General features: G+C 46.1%; 1 protein-coding gene across 2 annotated transcripts; it reads left to right on the forward strand.

Moving 5' to 3' along the window:
- Window positions 1-475: 475 nt before the first annotated feature.
- Window positions 476-13,906, forward strand: SIK1 (salt inducible kinase 1). 2 transcript variants are annotated; one of them, XM_059840042.1, is made up of 14 exons: window positions 476-604; window positions 741-992; window positions 1,774-1,890; window positions 4,532-4,595; window positions 4,797-4,958; window positions 5,247-5,371; window positions 5,486-5,609; window positions 6,551-6,774; window positions 7,006-7,155; window positions 7,758-7,880; window positions 8,135-8,360; window positions 9,051-9,326; window positions 9,850-10,075; window positions 10,852-13,906. In XM_059840042.1, the coding sequence occupies exons 2-14, from the start codon at window positions 840-842 to the stop codon at window positions 11,273-11,275; spliced, it is 2,394 nt and encodes a 797-aa protein (XP_059696025.1). In that variant the 5' UTR covers window positions 476-604; window positions 741-839; the 3' UTR covers window positions 11,276-13,906. The 2 variants fall into 2 exon arrangements, with proteins under 2 accessions (XP_059696025.1, XP_059696026.1); XM_059840043.1 differs by having other exon boundaries at window positions 487-604; window positions 788-992.
- The last annotated feature ends 3,436 nt before the right edge of the window (window positions 13,907-17,342 follow it).

Here is a 17,342-nt window from a genome sequence, read left to right on the forward strand (position 1 = left end):
GGCGGCTGGGGACACCGGCGCTCGGTACCCCCGCCGGCAGAGCGGCGGTCACCGGGGGGTCACCGGCGCCAGGTGCTGTCGCCGGGGCGGGGCCGCAGTCGCGACATCCCCGCGCTGCGGGGACGCCCCGTCGGGAGCCGCAGCCACTCCGGGGAGCGACCCCGCCGGGAGGGCGGGCCGGGCCGGGCCGGGGGGTGGGCAGGAGACCCCCCGACCCCCCCCCTCCATCCCTGCCTCCCTCCGCCCTGACGTCACCGCCCCCCCGGGTCTCCCGGGCGACGGCTCCATCAGCGCCCGCGTCAGCGCCGCCCGTTCCCTGGCAACGTCCCGGTGTCTCCGCTCCCCTTCAGCCCCGCGCCCGGGCGCGCGTCTCGCTGGCGTCAAAGTGACGTCAATGGGCCCGTCTCGGCTTTCGGCGGTGGGCGGGGGGAAGAGGCGGGCGGGGAGGGCGGTGCGCGGATGGAGGCGAGGGGCGGGCAGGGCGGGGGGCCGGGACATCCCGCGTGGTGCCGCCTGCCCCCCGGTGCGCGCTCGCCCCGCCGCACTCACACGCACGGCCGCCCGCCCGCACAGCCCTGCGCGCACACCGCGCTCCGCCCGCCAGGTACGAGGCGGCTCCACTGCCGCTCCGCCGGGCTCTGCGCGGCCGCGGGGGGAGCGGGGCCGGCGGCGGCTCGGACGGGGCGGGCAGTGCCGGCGGAGCGGAGCGGAGCGCGGCTGACGGTGCCGTGTCCGTGCAGGTGCTGCGCGGATGCTCCCGTCCTGAGGCGCTGCCGTGTCCGTGCAGGTGCTGCGCGGATGCTCCCGTCCTGAGGCGCTGCCCGCCCCCCGCCTGAGCCATGGTGATCATGTCGGAGTTCGCCTCGGCGCCCTCGGCCGCGCACGGCCAGCAGCGGCCCCTGCGAGTCGGCTTCTACGACATCGAGAGGACCCTGGGGAAAGGCAACTTCGCCGTGGTCAAGCTGGCCCGGCACAGGGTGACCAAGACGCAGGTGGGTGCGCGGGGCCGGCGCTGTCGGGGCGCGGGGAGCGGGTTCGGAGCCCCGCGGGCGCTGCTGCCTTCGCACGCCCGCGGTGATGCCGCGCTCCGCAGGACAGGGGCTGCGAGTTTTCCCGCTGTGTGAAATGAAAACTCGGCAAGAATGCGTGCAAAAAACCCACCCCAGCTCCCTCAGTTCTGAGTGTTACTGTAGCTCCGTTGAGTTACTCTCAGTTTGCTGAAAACGCCGTGCAGATTAAGGATCTCTTGAAGACTTTAGGCGGTTTGGTTTTTTTGTTATTTTCTTTTTTCATTCGGTGTTCTTCAAGAACAAAGAACCCGGGGTCTTCTTTGCAGAAATAATTTTTTCCTGGGCGTGCAGCCGTATTTATATTTCTGGTACATGTCAAAATCGTCTCAGTCACTACAGTAGGAGATAGTCTGTTACAGGGATCTGTTTTTCACTGGCATGGGACGGATTAAAAGATTTACAGAATCCTGTCCAGTGCTAATTTCTGCAGTTCTGCTCGCTACCTTTCGTGTAATCCTTTGACGTAGAAAAGAAAAACGAAAACGTTCTGTGCCGCGAATTCTGTGCGGTTCAGAAAAACAGAATCAGCTTTGTCAAGTCTGTGCTTTAAAAGCTACTTTAAAAGCTACTTTACTTGGATTTTGTGAGTGGTGTGTTTGTGCGGGGGGTGTGCCTTTTTTTTTTTTTTTTTTAAGGTATCTTAACAGTGAGAGTACCTGTTTTGTAATACCTGGGGTTGTTTTGTTATTATTTAAATTTGCAGGTTGCAATAAAAATAATAGATAAAACAAGGTTAGACCCGAGCAATCTGGAGAAGATTTATAGAGAAGTTCAGATAATGAAGCTTTTGAATCATCCCCACATTATCAAGCTATATCAGGTAAGAGTCCACCTTTGAAGTCAGCACGTAGATAAAATATGCTTGTGGTCTCTTGCATGTGATTTTTGCATCTAATATTTGTGGAGAGAAAGCACATTGAAATACTGAAATACTTTTTGAAAAACGTTTGAAGTAAACTGGATGTCTTCAAAGTCATTCTTCATTCTTTGAACAAGATTCTGGTAATAGACAGCTTTTTGACAAAATGCATTTTAAAATTTACAAAGTTGAAACCAGGCTGACGTTTGTTTCAGATTGAGGAACGGGTTAGCTGAACAACTGTGATTAACTTGCTTTTCCTATCTCGTCTGCTTTTCCCAGTTTAGAGGACTGGAACTTCTTACGTGCTTTAGATAAGAGGAAGACTTAAACTCACATTGGGTGGTAGAGAAGGAAGCGCTAAAGTTGAGTTTGCCTTAAGTGGAAGGGATTTAACATCACCAACAATTAAACCAAATTAATCTAAGTAGAAGGTATAAGTGGAAACTTAATCGAAGAATTAGATTAGTGAAAAAGGAAAAGGTGGTACATGTTGGAATCTTAGAATATGTCAAAAAATCACCTGTTTGGGTGTTCTGTTGCAGTTTGTGTAGTTTTGAAAGTGTATTTTAAGTATCTTTCCCCTGCAGAGTTTCACAACATGAATTTTGGTTTAGATTTGTTTAGTTTCTTCACTGATGGATATTTTTAACCGTGGGAACAAATTAATGTGTCGTGCAGAAAGCAGGATCACATTTGTCTTGTGAGCAAGGACTGCTTTGCAAATTCTAAACGTTTGATCTAAGTAGCCTTTGGTGTAAGTTCCTCTTAATCATTTAAACAATGCCATGTGGATTTAAGATGACAGAACAGTTTGGGTTGGAAGGGACCTTTAAAGGTCATCTGGTGCAAGCCCCTGCCATGAGCAGGGCAGAGGTATCAGTCTTTCTGGACCTGTCAGAAAGGGCAGAGGGGAGAAAGGTGGAGATGGGATGAAGCAGCAGGTCTGAAAGTCCATGTGCAGTAGTAAACACTATTATCAGCTGTGATCTTACTGCTGGGTTTGTTAGCTTAAAAAAAACAAAACAAAACAAACAAACAAAAAAAAACCAACAAAAAAAAACCAGAAAGAAAAAAAGAAGTTTAATTAACATGTAAGGCTGAAGAGCCAGTAAGGCAGGTGCTTAGGCAAGGCATTATTTTAAAAGACCTTGACACACATGAAGTGTTTGTATTTATAGTGTTACCCATCATAACAAAAATGATTCTGTGTTAAGGGCTGACGTCAGGGTTGCCCACGGGGCAGTATAGGACACACAGAAACATTCTAACAGTTCGGTTGAGTTCATTTCAGTGGAATGATGTGGGTGAAAATACTGTTTCAGAGCATTTAGAAAAGCAGGTTAAATTCCATCTCGTTGAACCACTTCACTTGATGCAGCAAATGACGTTGGTAGTGGACCATAATTTCTTTTCAGTGAAGTTTTCTTTTCTTTGTTGTTGTAACTGATGCTTTACCTGTTTGATGGAGGCTGAGAAGCAGAGATGGAATTAGATGACATACCAGTGTAGGGTGTGTGTTCTTGTATTATTTCATCATTGTTTTAGTTTCAGCACCACGTCTTAATTTCATTCAGCTGGCAAATTTCCCAGAACACTTTCCTTCAGTTTTTTTAAACTGGGAACCTCTCTTCCTTTGCTCCTTGTTTGTTTATTTTCGTTTCGTGTCTGTGTGTACTTGTAGTGAGGGGAGGACAAGAGTCTTTGAAAAAGGTTACATGTTGGGAGCCTGGAAGTTACAGCCTTTGAAGTAGAATTGAGGCTTTTTGGATTGTTAACCTGTTGTGAGCCTGCTGCTTCCAAAGCGAAGTATCTGCTCCATGAGAGGGAAATGCTTCCAGGGAAATGTTGTATTCTGAAATGCAGCATTTCAAAGGTGTGCTGTGGCAACTGAAGATGAACTTGGAAACGCTCAGCATCTCTCATTCATCATTTGGATTTTAGTTATTTTTTTAATTTTCCTCCAAAGGCAAATATTGTGAAATATCAAAGCAAGTTGATACTAGATTGATAGGCAATATATTGACAGTTGTTGATGTGCATCAAGCACTGCTGTTACACAAACAGCAGCCTGTTATCACTTGCACAGGAGGCTCCCCCTGTCCCAGCCAACTCCAAAAAGGAGCAGGGGATCTGATACCACTTCTTGCTTTGTCCACCTTGGAGCTGTCTCTGCTGATCTGAGCCCCCACTAGCCTTGAAACAAAGAAAACTTTACATAAACTTTTCAGTTTCTTTGCATGTTCAAAATATGTCATAAAACTAAATATGCATATTTTAACAAAAGGGGAGTGTATGAAATTATCTGAACACTCATCTGCTCTCTTACAGAGATTAGGTAGCTTGGTAATGGTGAGAAGAACAATGGCCTGGGAACCCATTGTATAATGTAGGCACATAAGCCTTGATTTGTTATCTTTTTCATTACCAGTTTGCTTGAAAAGAACTTTGTGGTGCAAAATTAGATGCTTTTACTGCCAGCTGCTGCAGCAAATATGAATTTGAATGGATATGTTTGAGAATTCACATAGAAAAATAAATGAAACTGTAGAGCTCTGGTTGTTGGGGTTTTTTTTAATTGTGTCCTCTCATTTCTTCGCAGGTTATGGAGACAAAGGATATGCTGTACATTGTTACTGAGTTTGCAAAGAATGGAGAAATGTTTGGTAAGTCCTCACTGACAGAGCTCCCAGTTCCTTAGATTTAGAAACCCATGGCTTTATTTTGTCATTCCTGAGTAACGGATATATTCTGGTTAAAAACCTGGGGCTTGTGTTGTCAGCTGTCAAACAGCAAGTGCAGCACCAGCAGGATTATGAAAAATTTCCTCAGGTTGTTTCTAAATCCTCTCTGATTTTGTCTGGCAGATCACCTGACCTCCAACGGGCACTTGAGCGAGAGCGAAGCACGGAAGAAGTTCTGGCAGATTCTCTCAGCAGTGGAATATTGTCACAGCCACCACATCGTGCACAGGGATCTCAAAACAGAGAACCTCCTGCTGGATGCTAACATGAATATCAAATTAGCAGGTAATAGGAAATAGGTCACTTTACAAAGAACATCAGGCATGTTGTTCAGACATTGGGTTTCCCTAGGATGATCCTGTAAATGTGTTTGTATTTCTGTAAGGGAAAATAAAACAAGAGTTACAGATATTTCTCAGAACAGATTTTGTGAACAGAAGGGAATATCTTAAATGAATAGGCAGAAAACAAAGCAACACATCTGTTCCTTTCTCTCCATTTTCTGCTACTTCTGAAATATTAGTATGTGGTTGAGTGTTGCTGTCTTACCCCAGATTTTCGCCTTTATTTCAGACTTTGGCTTTGGAAACTTTTACAAGTCGGGAGAGCCCCTCTCCACTTGGTGTGGAAGCCCACCCTATGCAGCTCCAGAAGTTTTCGAAGGCAAAGAATATGAAGGACCTCACCTTGATATATGGGTGAGCTCGCTATTCCTCAGAAACTGCGTTTCACGCCTAGTGAGGGCCTGTGGGCCTTCAGAATCATTGCTCTTCCTGGAGTCACTCATGTGCTGTGCTGTTTTCTATTGGCAGAGCCTTGGGGTGGTTCTGTACGTCCTTGTCTGCGGTTCTCTGCCTTTTGATGGACCCAATTTACCAACTCTGAGGCAAAGAGTGCTGGAGGGGCGGTTCCGCATCCCCTACTTCATGTCCGAAGGTGCTTTTTTTGTCAGATCCTTAATGTTAGAACAGGTGCTATAAGGGAGTAGCCATCCAGTTTGCAGCTGGCAATTATTTTCTTGTTATGTATCCAGTAGTTTCTGTAGGGCAGAAGATGTTTTCTTTTCTGGGATCTGCTTTGTGGTGCATCTAAAAAGCTGTAGTTTCCTTTCTTAGAATATCCCTATGGATTACAAAAATACTTGACTCTCTAGCTGGAGAAATAATCACTCAGAAAAGAGAGAAAACAGGATTATAACGAGACTAGCCTGCAATGCTGACATAGGTGTAGTTCTCCTAAGATGTTTTAGCTATGCAGAAGGGGTGTTCCCTATATGTGGCTGTGCTGCCAAGGAGAGCAGGAATAGTGGGACTCAGCAGTGTTTCTTGAGAACTCCAACAGTCTGATGAGAAACATGAAACTGAAGAGTGTTATCACCTCTCTCTGATTTGGTTTCAAAACCAAGTGAACGTGCCTCTGTTGTCACGTGGAGATTATCTGCTGAAGTCTGAAGTTTATCAGTTATAGCCATGAACAGCTTTATTTCCTGGTTATAAGTAAATAAGCAATATAGGGCCAGGACCAGGAAGTTGCACGTGATGGGGTTCTGTACAAAGTTCCGACCTATTTTATGTGCATGTAATGCCATCAAACCTGCATCCTCTCAAAGCCAGATCTTGTACAAGGTGCAAGGCCACCTGGTATCCAGTACACCTTCATTTCCTGCAGTGAGACATTGTTTTTGTGATATGCATGTGAACATCTCTTGTGCTGTCTGGAATATCTGATAGTCAGATCAGTCATCAGCTGCACCCAAACCTTTAATTCCTGTTTTCATAGGCGTCTTACTCTGTTTCTGGGAAGTGTTCTTAGCAGTGACCTGGGGCTGGGCTGTTACATTTTTGCCCCTTGCTCATGAGTTTGTCTTTGTCACCCAGACTGTGAAACACTAATCCGACGGATGCTGGTTGTGGACCCAACCAAGCGGATAACCATCTCCCAGATCAAGCAGCACAAGTGGATGCAGGCTGACCCCTCCCTTCAGCAGCAGCAGTCCTTGTCCTTCTCCATGCAAAACTACAACTCCAACCTGGGTGACTACAATGAGCAGGTCCTTGGGATCATGCAAACCCTTGGCATCGACAGGCAGAGGACTGTAGAGGTGAGTTCTTGCCCTTTAGATCCATCTCCAGTGACCACCAGAACGCCAGTGGTGCAGTCATGGGTCATTCAGTGAGTGGCCTTGCTCTGGTGTCACAGCATAAAATCTTCACCGCCCTTCTGGATTTTGCTTGGATTTTCAAGCGTGCTACTCTGAGCCCTTAGTGACGAGTTTTGGCTGCTTACATCCTGAGTTACCTGTAACTCAAAAGGCCCTTCCAATGTCTTCCAGTCCCTGCAGAACAGCAGCTACAACCATTTTGCTGCCATTTATTACCTGCTCCTGGAGCGCCTCAAGGAGTACCGGAGCAGCCAGGTGTCCACTCGGCCGGCAGCCGGCCGGCAGCCGCGGCCCCGGAGCTCCGAGATCACCAGCGCTGAGGTGAGCAGAGGCACCTTTGCATCTCCCTTCCCATGTAGCTGCCAGGCTTCTGAAAACCATTTCTGATAGTGGTGCCCTCTGACAGGACACAGCCTGCTGTTCTTCAGCAGGAGGCTGAGTGAATATTAATGCCCTGTTTCCTAGGAAGTGACCACAGGTCATGGTCCAAAGAATAGTCTGCCTCCAGTGCAGGTCAGTAATGAGCCACAGGATTAGACTTCTCATGGAAATCTGCCCTTTTAGGCATGGCTTGGTTATGCTTCTTTGTGGCATATCCTGTAGGTTCCTCAGAAGGACTCCATGAGTCACTTAATGTGTTTTTCTGACATTAATTTTATTTTCTTCGCCCCCACCCCCTTTAAAGTGTGGTTTGGGTGCCTCTGCAAATTGCACTTCCAGTTAAATTGCCTAACTTAGGAGGAGGAGGAGGAGTTCTGTGTTTGTGTTGGCATTGATGGATTAGCTTTGTTCATTTTCATAGAAAGCATGAGGAGAGAGCTTGCAGGGAAGGTGGCTCTGAAATTCTGTGACTCTCCAGTATCTGAAAAGTCACGTGGAACTGCAGTGTGTGTGATGGCTTCTGTGCATCGCTCTCTCTCCAGATGCCTCAGGACACTCTCACTAGTGAAACCCTGCGATCATCTCTGCTTTACCAGCAACCTCAGAGCCTGATTCAGCCATCCTTGCAGGCAGAAATGGACTGTGACATAAGCAATCCATTACAGGTGTGTGTTCCCTGCTAAACTCTGTGTTGCTTCTTTTTTTTTTTTTTTTTTATTGTTCTGTCAATCCACAGCAATGGGGGTTGTGACTTTTGCTCTCTCCTTCCTATATTTTGTTTTGCATTTGGATACATCATCACATAGTCTCTCAAACAATATTCCTACTGAAGACATGCCACAGAATTGTGGAGAGTATTAAAAGGTAGTGCAGAAATAAGGAAAAGACCCTAAAGTCTGTGATCTGGCATGTTTTCCAGCCTGTGTTCTTCCCTGTGGATACCAACTTCAACGGGCTCTTCCGGAACCGCTCCATCTCCCCAAACAGCCTGCTGGAGACCACCATCAGTGAGGAAGTGAGGCAAGAGAAGGAGCTGGAAGATGAAATTAAGGCATATGACCACCCCATCTGCATCCCTAGCAACACCAGCAGGAGGCACACCCTGGCAGAAGTGACCACCCATTTCTATCAGCATGTCCCTCCATGTAAGTAAGTCTGGGAGAGATGAAGGGTGTCTGTAGATAGGGAAAAAGAGCAGAGGAGTGCCACAGTGCCCAAATGCTGAGGGAGAGTGTGCTGATTTTACCTTGACTGGGTTAGGAAAGCCTAGAAAAGAGGTTTGTACTCTGCCCTCCAGTTCTGTCTTCCTACAGATAAGCAGGGCCCTTAGTGAAGAGAAGTTGTGCTGTTGTATTTCACCTAGATCTCTTCAGAGGGGAGCATGCTCACAAGCAGGTCACAAACCTGGTCTGCTTGCTTCTGTTGTTGTACTGGGGAAGGAAAAAGTGCCTGAATTTAACAAAAAACAACTCACTGATTGTGTTTGATACATACCCAGACCCTGTGAACCAACCAAATAAGCACAACTGTTCACAAAACAATCATCCTGGTTGTGCTAAAGAAACGCTGTGTGCCTGATCCAGCACAGTCTGGTGATGCTGGTGTTGCTGGCTGAGCCCTGCCAGCTGGACAGGAGCCCAAACTGAGGTTATTTGTTGATTTGTTGACCCCTTGCTGGAGTCAAGCCCTGGGACAACAGGAGTTGCTGGACACCTCTCCAGCTCGAGGCTGTTTATTAGTGCCAGTGTAGGTGGGCAGAAGTCTCTGATGTCATGTTTGTTCCTTCCTGTACTCATCTTGGGAATGTTCTTTCTCTCCTTCCTTCCCCTCCATAGGTATAGTCATTTCCTCCTCTGCCAGCCCCACAGAGGGAACTAGCTCAGACAGCTGCCTTACTTCATCTTCAAATGACAGCTCAGTGGCCCTGAGCAGCTGTTTGGCAGGTCAAGTAATGACGGGGAGCCCGGCCACAGCGAGGATGACGTCACCTTTCCTCGCTTCCCAGTCTGACGCTCCTGTGCTACAAGTCCAGGGCTGCATGGGAGGTGCTTCTCTCCTGCCTGTCAGCTTCCAAGAAGGAAGGCGAGCATCTGATACCTCATTAACTCAAGGTAATGCCTTCCTGGCCTTGTTGTTGAGGAATTGCACCCCCCCAGCAGCCACTGGGAAAGGGTAGGGTGCGGGGAGACTTGCTGCCTGTTAGTTTTACACTGAGGCCGGACACCTGGATCCTCTGCCTCTCGTGTTCACGGGCCCTGAGGGAGGGTGGGATGCCCTGGGGAAGGTGCCTGGAGGAAAGGTTCTCAGACACTGATTCAGCCTGCCCATGGAGATATTTCTGCTGCCGTGAGTGGGATGGCAGGCTCCACCTTTCTCCTAAAATATGGAGTATACAACGTCATGATTTCTCTCAGGCTTTTCCTTTGCCATGCACGTTCATCTGCACAAGGGTGCAGCTGTCCCAGTCCCTGTTTCATTACCTGAATCCTGCTCTGACCACCAGGCAGAGGGTGAACTGGAGTCTCTTCTAGCCCAGTTCTCACACCCAGGAAGGCAGTGCCCAGAAAGGCTGATCTGTACTGTAGGAAACGCCGAGGAGGATTAAAGTGCATTTCTTTTCCTCGTGTCCCACAGGCTTGAAGGCTTTTAGGCAGCAGCTGCGGAAGAACGCTCGAGCCAAGGGGTTCCTCGGCTTGAATAAAATCAAAGGCTTTGCTCGGCAGGTGTGTCAGTCCTCCTCCTCCTCTCGGGCAGCAAGGAGTGCCATGAGCCCTTTCCAGCCCAACACCTGCATGTACAGCAGCAGCGGGAGCAGCAGAGAGGGGAGAAGCCTCCTGGAGGAGGTGCTGCAGCAGCAGAGGTGAGGGAGGAGCTTTGGTGCCTTTTCACTGCGTTTACTTTGGGTTAAGGGCAAGCAAGGAGGAGTAAACACAGCAAAAGAGCTTGGGGGTTTGGTCACTGGGGGTTCCTGTCGTCCATCTTTGCTGTGTGGCAGTGGGTAAACTGCTCGGCTTCCTTTGTGGCTTCCTGCCCTGGCACATGTAACACAGGACGTGCAATTCCACTCAAAAATCTCGTCGTTCAAATATTTGGAGGTTGCTGAATTGAGAAGCAGTTTGGTAGTGCGGGGGAAAGCATTGCTTCTCCCTACTGCAAGCTGTGTTTTTCTTTGTTAGTTTTGGGAATGATTTCTTTCCTCCTCTGCCTCCTCCTGTAATTTTCCCATGGCAAGGAAGTGAGACCTTGTAATTTGGAAAAGTTACAGCCCACAAAGGAGGCACAGCTCCAGTAGCCTCAAATGTCATGTGTGGTGGCACCTCTTCATTCCCATAGAAGCAAGATGGAAAATTGAGCTTCCGGTTTATCTGCACACATTGTCTCTAGAACATCTATTATTAGGTGGCCAAATCGTGACCAGATAAACTTGGTTGTGACAGTTGCCCTCTACAGAATGAGGGAAAGCCTGGCACAGACAGCTTGCTTTGATTGTGCTGGCTGGGGTAAGGAAAAGTTTGATAGAGAGAATGAAACAAAGGGGAAGGTTATGGTCAAGGTTAGGGGCAAGAGAGGAAGGAATAGCGCATGAAATTATCCTAGCAATGCAAATTAACCTCTTCCCCCTTGGATTTTTTTCAGAATGCTCCAGTTCCAGCATCACCAACTACTCCAAACAGCTTGTCCCCAGACCTCCCAGACACCTGCAGCAAGCAGCATCCCCTCCTCTGACGGAACCTGCAAAGCCTCCAACTCCATTCTGCTGTCAGAGCTGCAAAGAGAGAACTCCTTTGAGCTGGCCTTCGCTGGCAGCAGCCAACTGCTCCAACCTCATTTCTTCGGGCTGAGCGTGTCCCCGGTGTCGTCGGCCGCTCACCTGCTGGACACTCACCTGTACATCAGCAGCAGCAGCAGCAGCGCGGCCCCGCTGGCCGCCCCCTTCTCCCAGCAGCAGAGCTTCTCCACACCATCCCCGAGCTATGATGCTGTCACCCTGCAGCATGGGGACTGTGAGATGGAGGACCTGACTTCCAGCCAGCTGGGCAAGTTTGTGCTGGTCAAGTGAGAGCTTCGGGCCGCTCTCGTTGCGGGGGGACTTTCACCGCTGCTCCGTGGCTGGCTGGCAGCGTGAGGACGAGTGACTCTCAGAAGCAATAAATTTTGAAGTATGTGAAGAGGCTGTCTGGCTCAGAAAGCTGGCAACTTTATAGGACTGAAACAAGCAATATGTATGTCTTTTTGCTTCTACTATTCTTGCACTGAACAAAAACGAATAGAAACTGATTTTTTTTTTTTTTAAAGGAAAAAAAATAATGATGGGGCAGATGGGTGGGGCGTTTGTGGGGGAAGGGAGGGATGTGGTTGGGGAAGAACTCTTCGGTACTGTACTCAAGTCAGACCAATACAGCTCTGCTGTTATGCAAGATTAGCAGCTGTCAGTAGTGGTGACACAGCAGGGAGAGGCTTTTCAAAGAAGGGACCAGAGCCTCCCTTTTTCACAATATTCATTTATGGGTTTGTGAAGATGATTACCTCTTTAAAAAAAAAATAAACAGAAAACCAGTGGCATGCAGCATTATGCATTCATAGGAGACAGAAATGGAAGCATTGCCATTTGTTGTTTTTCCTTTTCCCTCCTGTTAACACTGATTTTATTTAAAGGAACCAACTTCCCCATTCCACACCTCCCAGATACACATACTTTAAATGAAAACTGTGAACTTCTTGCTTTATACATCAGCTGGAAAAGCTCAGCATGCCCTTCTAATTAGTACAGAAGCAGTAACTATTGGAAATGTATCCCTTGATAATCAGGATCCAAATTGCATAATGCCTGGTCTTTTGCAGGGATGTTTGTTTGGGAGTGGTGTGTGTGTACATACACACAGGTGCACACATGCCCATATTTTGTTGGTCTGGGTAATCTCTAGGAACCTTTTTATAAACTCTTAAGTTTGTTCATATTCTTGCCGAGGCACTGAGGAGGAAAGCAGCAGCACCTGTGGGGTAATGGGAAGTGTTTTCTTTTTAAAAAGCCCTCCTGGAGGTTGCCTACAAAGTTGCCTGAGGGGTATTTCTTAGTGCTGCACATTGTTATTTCCGCTGCTAATTATGTTTTTATGCATTTCATTATCAGGGTCCAAACAGAACTGACTCTTGGGGAAATGTGCAATATTGGTTATAATTATATACTGACAAAGACAAAAGGAATAGGCTAGAACAGAATTCTACTCTAACAGAGTACAGCTTTTTCTGAACAAAACTGTATTAAAAGTGAGTAAAACAGCACAATCTTTGGGTGTTTGTTTTTGGTTGGTTTGTTTTTTGGCATATTAGCAAAACGAGGTTTTGCATTAGATAGGTGTTTTTTCGTATGGTTTTTAATGCTGTATATGTATATAAATAGGAAGCAGAAAACTATATAACACTAGTTATTTTTTATATTTTGTAATATGCTTCTGTTGTGTTTCTGGTATAAACCCCAACTCCCCTCCCAAGGCAGACCATGACTTCTGTTGGTGTCAATAGAGGTTGTGCTGAGGTTTAAAGGGGAGGACAGGCTGTGCTCCTACAGACATGAGTTGGGGAGTGCATGCAAACTTTGGAAGCAGGTGAGCAGACAGTGAGACAGCTTGGCTGGGAGCTGCCATCCGAGTGTCAGATTGTAGCTGCATTCTGTCTAAATGCTTAAAGGACCCATCTCCCTAGTATGACACAGGGTGCCTTCAAGTTACCTTGGCTTCATGCAACCTGCAGTATTACACATTTGCAAATAATATAGAGACCTGTTTTGGGGTTTTTTTTTGGGGTTTTCTTTTTTGTTTGGTTTGTTTAGTTGTTTTGTTTGGATTTTTTTTTAAGGAAAAAAAAACAGAAAAAAGCCAAAGATTGACCAGGTTAATTGGTGGGAGTAGGAAGAGTTGAAGATGTCATGTGGCTCTGTCTGTGGCTCTCCATAAACAACCTCTTTATCTGTGTGTTGTACCTGTGTGTCTGTACTGGTGCATCTCCAGCTTGCCACTGCTGCTCCATGGTCTGGAAGCTTCAAAATGACAGAAAGTTGCTCGAGTTGAACTCCTGTTAATGAGTGGTGCCTTGCAGCAGAGAAAACACCAAAGTCTCATGCTCATTTGTAGTGTGGGTTTAAAAGAAAACAAACAAACAACCCCCCAAAAAACCCAACCCAAAAAAGAGATTGCATGGAGATGGCTGGAGAGAAGGGCAAGAAGAAGCCAGCTTGTCACAAAGCAGCAACTTGGCCTTCATTTTTGTAAGGGGTAGCACACGTACTTAAACCACAGAACTTCCTCCTCAATTTGTGTTTTGTTTAATGCCATGGATCTAAAGGCCACAGATTCTTTTGTTTCCTGTCCTGAGCAATGACAAGCACTTTACTTTCATAGTACTTTTTTCTTTTCCAATTGCTGTAGAACCTCTTTGGAATTCTTGCTGGAGCAGAAGAGGTCATTTTAAAAGTCTGGGGTTTTTTTTGTAGATATCTTGACAGTGCTGTTCTGCAGACTGCAATGCAATAGGGTATTTAAAGACACTACGTGATTGGTTTAATTGAGATGTATAGTTTATTTTTTATCATGACTGAACAATCATTTTATTTCTTATGTTAAAATGAGAGGTGTACACCAAAATGATTAGTTGATGTGTTTTATTTAATATTTAAATAAAAAATGTTTTAAAATTGTTGTGATTCTGTGGAGTAGCTTCACCCAGTGCACTTATGATTTGCATAGTCAAGACTCATTTTCAAGCCAAAGTCCATAGGACATTACTGACACTTTCTATTACATCCTAAATGAAGAGGGATGGTGGGCCCACAAATCTGATAATGGGATATTGAGCATTTTGCTGGTAGGCAATCTGTCTGAATTTACCAAGTCTGGGGTAATCGGGTTATAAAATGCAGCAGGACCAGAGAGAGGTCTGGGCAGCAAGGTCTGAGCCCAGCGCGGTGGTGTCACCAGATGGGCCCTCCCTCCCTCAGTGTCACCTTCAGCTGAGACAGCCCCAGCCTGATTAGGGCAGTGCCTGAAAGAGAGCAAAGGGATGGAGGGGAGGGAGGGATTCACAGGGGAGAGTGGATTGTGTCTTGTAAAATATAACTTGAGAGTTAAAAAAATACTGAAAGGGCTTCGTATTCAGCTTGTGCAGTCACAATGAGAGCAAGGAAGGATTTTGTCTGCAAAGGGACCCGTAAATATTGACAAGCTTTAGTTTAACCTGACAAACACTCAGGGAAAACTCCCAAAAAAACAACAAGCAATGTTGTTTTTTTAAAAGAAATTAGGAATCAATTTTTTTTCTCTTTTTCTCTATTCTGAAGTTTTTATTTTAAACTCCACCTATCACATTTTGAAGGAAAGGAAGAGTGATGGAAAGGTAAATCCATGAAGTTGAACAGAAGCTTGTGGAGAAACAGAGATAATATTTACTTATTTTGCTTTCTAAAGTAGTTGTTTGCTGAGCTGGAATTTGTAGAGCTCTTTGTGCATTTGCTGTGGCTACTGAACTGACAGAAAAGTGTCACACACATGTTTTTCCAGGGATGTGTTTTCCATCCAAAGTTAGGAATTTTGCATCTCTTAAAAAATAATGGATACATTCTAAATAATCTTTAATTAGGTTTTAGTATGACCTGGCTTAAGGATAATCCTAACTGTTGTTTTCAGCTGGGTTCTCAGGGCATTATTTTAAACTCCAGTAATTCTGGGAAATTTGAGAAAGTCACTTCTTAATGGATACAAATCAGTGCAACTCCACCAACTTTCATTGACATCACTGACCCTTGGGTATAGAGGGATCCCGCCAGCATCATGATTTCTGTGAAATGGTAGGAAAAACAAGTACAAAGAAACCCTGGGAGTCTGGACTCAGTTTCTATGTGTACACTGTTTTCACTCTTGGTGCTTTAGTCACTGTCTTCCTTCCTTTCCTCTGAAATCTGTCTCTGCTCCTGTTCACAGCATTTGTTTTTGTCTTTAACATCTCTCAAGATGCTGTTTTTCTTGCTTTCATTTCTCACATTACAACTTGGTACCTTCCCTTTCTCTCCTAGTCCAGGACTGGTGTTTTTCCCCCACCACTCAGATGGAACAGATGCTGGCAAGTTTAGCACAACCCCAGAAGTGAATGATCAAACCTCGGTTGTTTTTTTCTTCAGAAAGGAAATGCCTAGAGCTGGCAGGAGATGCCAGACTAGTAGCAGTGAAAAACACAGGCTGTTTTTGCACTGAGCAGGCTGAGCACAACCAGCCAGCCAAGCACTCTGGTGCCAAGGTCCAGCCATGGCAGCGGGGGATTCTCACCTGCCCCTCTCCTCCTGCAGATGACCCATCACTCATACCCACCACCTTCTCCTTCACTGTGCCCAGCACAGCAGCCACACCTCAGCAAGGAAAGGAATCCCTCTTGGCAAAAGCCATGGTTGTGTAATGCTGGCCTGTGTCAGCTGGAAGGGGGAAGCAGCAGAAGGGAGAGCAGTTGAGCGAATGAAATGATGGAGCAGGAGATGGAAAGTGATCGGTGCTTCCTTTTTACTCATCCTGCAAAGTGAGAATAAGGCACACGTCACGCAATGAAGGAGAATTAATTTAAAACTGATAAAAGGAAATATGTGCCTCGGGAGAGCATTGCTTCAAATGCACTTGCTGGCTTATTTCAAGACTGCTAACTACTTTTAGTGGTGACAGTTAAATCAATGATAAAGGTAATCCACTGTCATGGTTTATGGATTTAGTGGAGCAGCTGTGGGAGATCAGGAAGGAGCTGGTCTTTGGAACAGACTGCCAGGGGCATGATAGATTTTTAGGACAGAAATGCCTTTCTCCTAAGGTATCAGATGTTAGCACCTACCAGAGACAAAACTTTCATGTGAGGTGAACAAACTTGGCCAACATCTGCAATAAATACTCATTTCTTAATAAATATCTTATGCCATGTGTAATATGTCTTACACAGTGATAGTGGCTCTGAGCAAAGGTCCAGCTATTTGGGCAGCCCATTCCAGCAGCAGACTGTGAGGTAAAGGGTGTAAGAACAGGGCAAGCATAGCACAATTCCTCAGTGATATTACCAGCTCAGTAGAGAGCAGACTGTGGTTAAGGAAATTTTTGACTGGCATTTGGGTCATTGTGTTTAACAGCTGCAGATGGGTCAAGCCTCCAAGAATTTGGCTAACCCTTTTTGGAATTCTTTTATAATTCTGGTCTTCACAGCATCCTGTGACAAGTGCCATAATTCAATTTTGTATTGTGTGAAAGAAGTACTTCCTTTTCTTCGTATTAGACCTCCATCCCAATAGATTGGGTTGTGACAACAGGCACAAATAATGGTCTCCTGATCACATTTCCACGTTGAGTTGCCAGGATCTCTCTCACATCCCTTCTCAGCTGAGGTGGCCAAGAAGAAGGACACTGCTGTAGTTCTCATCTCTTCTGTGTCTTCATGGATTGTTCTATATCCTCCTTGGTGGACACCCTGTGTTTAAGGCAGTGTTCCTAGAAGGAAACATTCTCATTCTCTTTTAATTCTGTAGTCATTCTTAAGGCTTTATTTTTGCATTGTTAACACCTTGAAGAGTTGAGGAGTTTTCAGCAAACTCATTGACTGAGGTTTCCTTCCTGCCTGATGTTAATTTAGTGCCCCTGATGGTCTTAGTAGGCTTGGGTTGGTATTTCTCACAGTCCTCACTTTTCATTTGCTGCTGGTGAATTTCATAGGTGATTTCATCAACCTGCCATTCAGTTTCTGAGATTACTCTCCACCTTTTGCAGCTGGATTTTCTACGAATACGTCAAATTGCCCAGGTCTTGACACAAATGGATTTGCAATGCCTGAGCTCTCACTCAACAAACTTTGCTCTTTCCCATTCTATCACACTTTCATCTATCCTTTCTGTTAGGCTTTCTGTCAATCTGCCTTGCCCAGTTTCCCAGCCCACAGGTTTCTGGATGACCTCTAAAGGCCCTTTTAAGGATGACTGTAACATTTGCCACCTTCCATTCCTATGGTGCCTCGCCATTTCAACAGCTGCTGTGGTATTGTACTGAATAGGTCAGCAATTTCAAGTCTGACTTCCCTCAGAGCTCTTGAGTGAAACCGTCTGGTCCCAGCAATCT

Source organism: Haemorhous mexicanus, chromosome 2 (genome assembly GCF_027477595.1).
Source record: "Haemorhous mexicanus isolate bHaeMex1 chromosome 2, bHaeMex1.pri, whole genome shotgun sequence".
Taxonomy (NCBI): domain Eukaryota; kingdom Metazoa; phylum Chordata; class Aves; order Passeriformes; family Fringillidae; genus Haemorhous; species Haemorhous mexicanus.